At 31.9% G+C, this 7500-nt stretch overlaps 1 protein-coding gene across 1 annotated transcript in view; it reads left to right on the forward strand.

The window, feature by feature from the left end:
* Positions 1-7500, forward strand: part of LOC137659000 (neurogenic locus notch homolog protein 2-like) — a 68756-nt gene that overhangs the window by 53819 nt on the left and 7437 nt on the right. Inside the window, exons 28-31 of the mRNA XM_068394103.1 lie at positions 4331-4459; positions 4802-4918; positions 5075-5206; positions 7159-7287. Of these exons, the coding sequence (XP_068250204.1) occupies positions 4331-4459; positions 4802-4918; positions 5075-5206; positions 7159-7287 (507 nt within the window). The remainder of the gene's footprint in view (positions 1-4330; positions 4460-4801; positions 4919-5074; positions 5207-7158; positions 7288-7500) is intronic.

Genomic DNA, 7500 nt, shown 5'->3' on the forward strand with positions numbered 1-7500 from the left:
AGAGAGAGAGTACTACTATTGCATTGTATAATGATTTACATTAACATAATCTTGGAATACAAAACCCTGCCTCTCAGTTATTGACTATAATCTTATTAACCGAATATCATTCTTTCATCAGTATGGGAGAGAGAGAGAGAGAGAGAGAGAGAGAGAGAGAGAGAGAGAGAGAGAGAGAGAGAGAGAACATCAGGCTGAACTGCCAGTACGAAGGGTTTGCCTGCTGGCTGCTGGATACAAAATGGCACCCGGTTTTGAGGTTGGCGCTATTCTTGTTTTGTATAGGTAGTTTTGTGGGTAGTAGGTTGGCCAGGGCGCCAGCCACCCGTTGAGATACTACAGCTAGAGAGTTATGGGGTCCTTTAATTAAGTGGTCAGATAGTACTACATTGGATCCTTCTCTTTAGTTACGGTTCAGTTTCCCTTTGCCTAGGCATACACCGAATAGTCTCCTCTGTCCTCATATACCTGACATCACTGAGATTACCAAACAATTTTTCCTTGCCTAAGGGGTTAACTACTGTACTGTAATTGTTCTGTGGCTACTTTCATCTTGGTAAGGGTAGAAGAGACTCTTTGGCTATGGTAAGCAGCTCATCTAGGAGAAGGACACTCCAAAATCAAACCATTGGTCTCTAGTCTTGGGTAGTGCCTTAACCTCTGTACCATGGGTACGCTCGGGCACACTACTCTATCTAATAACCTTTCCTCTGGTTTTGTTGAAGTTTTTTTATAGTTTATTTAGGAAATATTTATTCTAATGCTGTAACTGTTCTTAAAATATTTTTTTTCCTTGTTTCCTTTCGTCACTGGGATATTTTCCCTGTTGGGGCCCCTGGGCTTATAGCATCCTATTTTTCCAGCTAGGGTTGTAGCTTAGCAAGTAATAATAATAATACTCTACCCAAAACTAGAAAACAATGGTTTGATTATGGAGTGTCCCTATCCTAGAAGAGCCGCCTGCCACAGCTAAAGATTCTCTTTTACCCTTACCAAGAGGAAAGTAGCCACTGAACGATTAAGTTGTTTGGTAATCTCACTGTTGTCAAGTGTATGAGGACAAAGGAGAATGTGGAAAAAATATGCCAGACTACTCGGTGTATGTGTAGGCAAAGGAAAAACAGCTCCGTAACGAGAGAGAGGGATTCAATGTAATACTGTCTGGCCAGTCAAAGGACGCCATATCTCTCTAGCTGTAGTATCACAACGGGTGGCTGGGTATATGCTTCTTTTTTTTTGCCCAGGTAGAAATTTTATTAATAATTCTGTGAGCATTTCTTACACCATAGCCCCTCCCTGAATTCATAGCTTTGTCAGCCTCATCTGCTTTACTGTCTAAATATTCTCTCCAGTCATTCCTGGCGTTTCTTTTAACCTTGCTATCAATACTGGAATACTTAGCATGCTCTACTTTGTAATTTTCATTACTTCTTCGAAAACTTTCAACAATCAATTTCTGTCTTTGTCTCCCTTTTTTATAGTATCCCGAGTATCATTTGATATCCATGGCTTTCTTCTTGTAACTGTGTGTCCCAAAACTTCGCTACCACCTGACTGATACATGTTGTTAATATCATACCATTCTTCATTAATTGTCTGTTCTTCGTCTACTAAAGTCTCTAAGACTGCAAATCAATTCCTACATTTAATTGCAAATGTTTCTCTATGCTCTTCTTATGTAATTAGTATGGACTGGCAGGGGTCAAACTTAGGTATTCTATCTACCTTTCTGTTGGGTGCTTTCAGTTTTTATTTCAGTGTGGCAATGAAGAGCTGGCGATCACTACCAATCTCTGCACCTCTATAGCTTCTTACATTTCTCAGAGTCCTCCACCTCTCTTTATTAATGGCAATGGGATCTATTTGATTTGTTAATTGACACATGGTGATGTGGTACCTCCAATGCCAACATTGTTTGTTAAACAGAAACTTATGAAATTTGCTCTATTTTCATTTGCAACTTCACCAGGTCCCTCGACACTCATCACATTCTCTATCCCTTGATTATTCCTTCCAACTTTAGTATTGAAGTTGCCAATCACAACTTTCACATCTCTCTCTGGGATCTCATCTATTATACTCTGCAGTTCTTCATAGTATTCATCTTTCCTTTCATCAGGGGATTCATTTGTCGGTGCATAGGAAACTATAAAACTTATATTGTACTGCTTTGATTTGAACTTTGCAAGTAACAATCTACTATTCACAGCGCTCCACTCAGTTAATGTCTTTTCTGCTCTTGGTGTCATCATCATTCCTACGCTTTCTCTTCCAACTCCATCTGTTCTTCCTGATATATATATATATATATATATATATATATATATATATATATATATATATATATATATATATATATATATAATGCCTTGATCTGAAGGTTCCTTAACCATCCCCTTACAATGTGTCCCATTTAGGGCCAAGGTATCCATACTATATTTCATAAATTAATTCTCCACTTGCTTTAACTTCCCAATCTGATTCATGGTTCTAACATTTCAATTACCAATATTTATTTTTTTTAGTATTTATAAACTGGATTCAATTACCAATATTCATTTTTTTTTTTAGTATTTATAAACTGGAAGAATCTTAGCCTCCCGCCACACCCGGGACTGGGGCCATTCTGTTATCTTTTCTTTCCATTAACTGACTAACTCCATGGAGGATTTATTGGCTAGATTCATCAAAGGATAGCCAGTTCCTTTTGACGCAGAGTGCCTATCTATCTAAGGCAAGTGACCCCTGCTAGTCCATTCTAATTCCAGTATGGTCAACCATTATGCATTAGGAGTAGAAGCCGGAAAGATATCTTGTCTATTGACTTAAACCTAATCCGTCACCCTGCTGCCAGTGATTTCATCGAGATTTAGGGGGGCACTTCCTTCACACTCAAAGTTCTCATTACAGCATCAGGTTGCTCATCCTCTTATAAGAGTATAATAACCGTTGGCAAACAGGGACTACTAAGATATACAGCCTAGCGGTATATTTATTTGGTCACACTCAGCAGCAGTAGGCATAACAACTCAGTGTCTGCCTGTCCTTAGGGTAGATACGAAAGGGAGAAGTCACACCATGGTGAGAGGAGTTGCAGTTAGGAGAGGAGAGGGGGTGGGAAGGGTTTTGGTTTTTCGTATACATGTGCGTGCATATATATCTAACTATTTAAGTATCATTTTGACGGGTTGTAAACACTAGTATATATATATATATATATATATATATATATATATATATATATATATATATATATATAGTATATATGTATATATACAGTACATATATATATGTATATATATATATGTATATATATATATATATATATATATATATATATATATATACTATATATATGTATATATACATATATACTGTATATATACTATATATATACTGTATATATATATACATATATATATGTATACACACACACATATATATATATATATATATATATATATATATATATCTTTATATATATATATTTATATATAAATATATACACATATATACTATATATATGTATATATATACATATATATACTGTATATATATATATACAAATTATATATATATATATATATGTATATATATATATATATATATATATATATATATATATTTATATATACATACATATATATACATAGGCTACATATATATATATATATATATATATATATATATATATATATATATATATATATATATATACAGTAAATCCTCGCATTACAAAAGTTTTGAATTTTGGCGTTTCATGGATAAAACATTATTCCCATAAAGGAATGATTTTTTTTATGTTATTTTCCTTTTATCATTCCATATTTGCATCATCCATGTGTCCTTGTTATTTTTTCATGCCATAAATTATGTTTATGAACTAGGTGTAAACTTTTATTAATTCATAAACAAAGGCGAGTGACTTTAGTGATTAATACGGTACTGTACGTTTATTAGGAGTGTTACGACTTGCATATTGTCTATAAAAGTTTTATTACAAAACTTAGGGTAATAATTTATTCCATCATAAACAAATAAATACAATTAAACATATTAAACAATTAAAAGGTATATAAGATTCACAGAATAAGATTATCAAACAATGCATATAATTTGATAAAATGCCAAATCCCTAAATGTATACAAGATCAAGATGACTTTTTAATTGAAAGTATTGTAATGACTGATTGTCCCATAGCAAAATGTTTTATACAAATCATGATAATACATACTGTGTAAAAAACAACTCATAGATAAATTCTTAAGAACGAAAGAAAGTAACGAAAACACTCTGAAAACTTAAAACCTCAACATCATTTGCTTTCAGATCCCTGCCCAACCACTGATCCTTGTTTACGTGTTGGGAAATGTAGACCAGATTGCTTAGATGGAGAAGAAGTAGATCCAAACATCGTTTGTGATTCAACACAAAGATGCAGTTGCTGTGTAATAAGGAGTAAGATTTGATTCTAACTATAGTAATGCTACACTTGGTAATAAGTAAACTATAATATGGTATTTAATTAATACTCTATACTCTTAAAGATACAGTCATAAATACTAAAAGTTTACCCATCAACTGAAAATTCTTTTACTCGTCTAATAAAAAACAAAAGATTACTTTAGAATCATAATCAAATAAGTTTATTTCCAGATAGGTTGGACCACTTTCTATTCAACCTCAAAAAGGTCAATTCCCCTTTGGAATGCTTTTATTTTGTGTTCATATAGAAATATTTGGTTGGTGAATTTCTTAAGGAAAATAGTTAATAATCATATTTTGTCTTTCATTTTCTAGATGATCAACCATGCACAAATACGACACACTGCCTAGCTGCTAACGGATTCTGTAGGGAAACCTGCCCACCAAATTATCAACGAGATGATAATCTATGTGAAAATCATAATCAAATAAGTTTATTTCCAGATAGGTTGGACCACTTTCTATTCAACCTCAAAAAGGTCAATTCCCCTTTGGAATGCTTTTATTTTGTGTTCATATAGAAATATTTGGTTGGTGAATTTCTTAAGGAAAATAGTTAATAATCATATTTTGTCTTTCATTTTCTAGATGATCAACCATGCACAAATACGACACACTGCCTAGCTGCTAACGGATTCTGTAGGGAAACCTGCCCACCAAATTATCAACGAGATGATAATCTATGTGAAAATGATAACTGCACCTGTTGCATTCCAATCGGTTAGTTTTAGAGAATATCAAAACCCAACTTCAACGTAAATGCATTTTCATAATCTTATTATTATTATTATTATTATTATTATTATTATTATTATTATTATTATTATTATTATTATTATTATTATTATTATTACTAGCTAAGCTAAAACCATAGTTTGAAAAGCAGGATGCTATACGCCCAAGGGCCCCAACAGGGAAAAATACCCAAGTGATGGAAAGAAATGAGGAAATACATAAACTACAAAACAAGTAATGAACATTTAAAGCAAAACACTTCAAGAACAGTAATATTATTACAGATCTCTCATATATAAATTATAAAAAGATACTTATTTCAGCGTGTTTAACATGAAAACATTCGCTGCAAGTTTGTACTTTTGAAGTTCCACCGATTCAACTACCTGATTAGGAAGATCATTTCACAACTTGGTCGCAGCTGGAATAAAACGTCTAGAATACTGTGTAATATTGAGCCTTATGATGGAGAAGGCATGAATAATAGATTTACCTGCATACCTAGTATTACAAAAAGGATCGTACTGTCTGGAAAGGTCTGAATGTAAAGGATTGTCAGAATTATGAAAAATCTAATGCCACATGCATAGTAAACTTACTGAATAATTGTGCCAGATTAAGAATAAGAAATTCAATAGATCGTTTGTTCCTGTCCAACAAATTAAAATTAGATTCAGCAGCCAAATACTATATAATACTCAAAAAAAGGCAGAATGAAAGACACTTCTACAAAATTGATTAATCACTGAAAATCTTAAAATACTTTCTTAACAATCATTTTTTTTTCTTTTTTTGGCAATTGAAGGAGAGAAAGACTGAATGTTTCTCAATAGTATGTTTGTTATCAAGAATCACACCTAAAGTTTTAAACCCTGCAGAGTTTGAATTTCATAGTTTAAGTATGGCAGAAAAAAAAAGTAAATAAAAGAAATGCTTTTGGAAACTTATTAAACAGAAAGTTAAAAATCTTACTACGGTAAAAATGAGAAACAACTATATGAATTGCTATTCTAAAGCAAAAAAGAAAACTGTGATATCAAAATAAATGTGTGGCAGAAATATTTTTCAATTTGGGTTTCTATGTGTCTCGAAACTTCATTGGTTTTCCTTATCCCATTTGTAGAGCTTAGTTTAATCATGGGTCATAGATGTTTTACAAAAAAGTAAAGAAAAAGTCTTTTTTATTCTAGCAGGAAATAATAATAATAATAATAATAATAATAATAATAATAATAATAATAATAATAACAATAATAATAATAATAATAATAATACTGCATATAATCGCTGCCTCAGTAGCATTGATTTTTTATTATATGTTCTCAATAAATCAGATGATTTTCTTCTCAACATAACTGTATTCTGCCAGTAATAGGGCAAAATTCATCTTTCTACATGAGGTAGATAAATCCAAGGTAAGACTCAAATGGGTTTAATGTAGAGTTTACAAGTAAGCGAACAAACTCTATATTAATCCCAATTTGAAACCTACCTTCGATTTACCTGCTCCATGGTGAACGATGAATTTAGCCTTGCTACTGACAGAATACAGTTATGCTGAAAAGAAAATCATCAGATGTATTGAGAACATATAATACAAAATCAATGTTACTGAGGCAGCGATTATATCAAATGAGACATGCCTTAAAGAGGTTCTACTACCAAATAATAATAATAATAATAATAATAATAATAATAATAATAATAATAATAATAATAATAATGATAATAATAATATATGGTACTATAACACCAATCAAGGCCTATATTTCATACACTATCTAGTGGTATCTATTTATATATATAAATTAGAAATGTTTGTCTACAAACTTTATACAGTTTAACACTGTAATTTTCTTATACAGCAATTACAAAACATTTCCTTAAACTTTCTTCATGATTCTGTGGATGCTACAGGGGAATATGTTTACTTCCAGATGATCCACCTTGCACAAACACAACAGAATGCACTAATGTTGACGGATTCTGTAGCTCCATCTGTCCCACAGGATATCAATCTAATTATAGCCTTTGTCAACAAAACTGTGCCTGCTGTGTTCCTGAAGGTTAGTTTTTTATGATATCTAATAAAAATTTACTATTTCTTACAACCCTGTTTCAGCTACTTGTTACTAACATGATTATAGGTAATTCTTGCTCTGTTTTCAAGTACTCAAAATAAACAAGGCTTTACACTACTGTTAGGATATCATTACTTAATTCTATAAAAAGCATTTTTGTTTGGTGGGAAATTTGAATTCCCCAAACTAACTTTGGTT

This window comes from Palaemon carinicauda, chromosome 19 (assembly GCF_036898095.1).
Source record: "Palaemon carinicauda isolate YSFRI2023 chromosome 19, ASM3689809v2, whole genome shotgun sequence".
Lineage (NCBI taxonomy): Eukaryota > Metazoa > Arthropoda > Malacostraca > Decapoda > Palaemonidae > Palaemon > Palaemon carinicauda.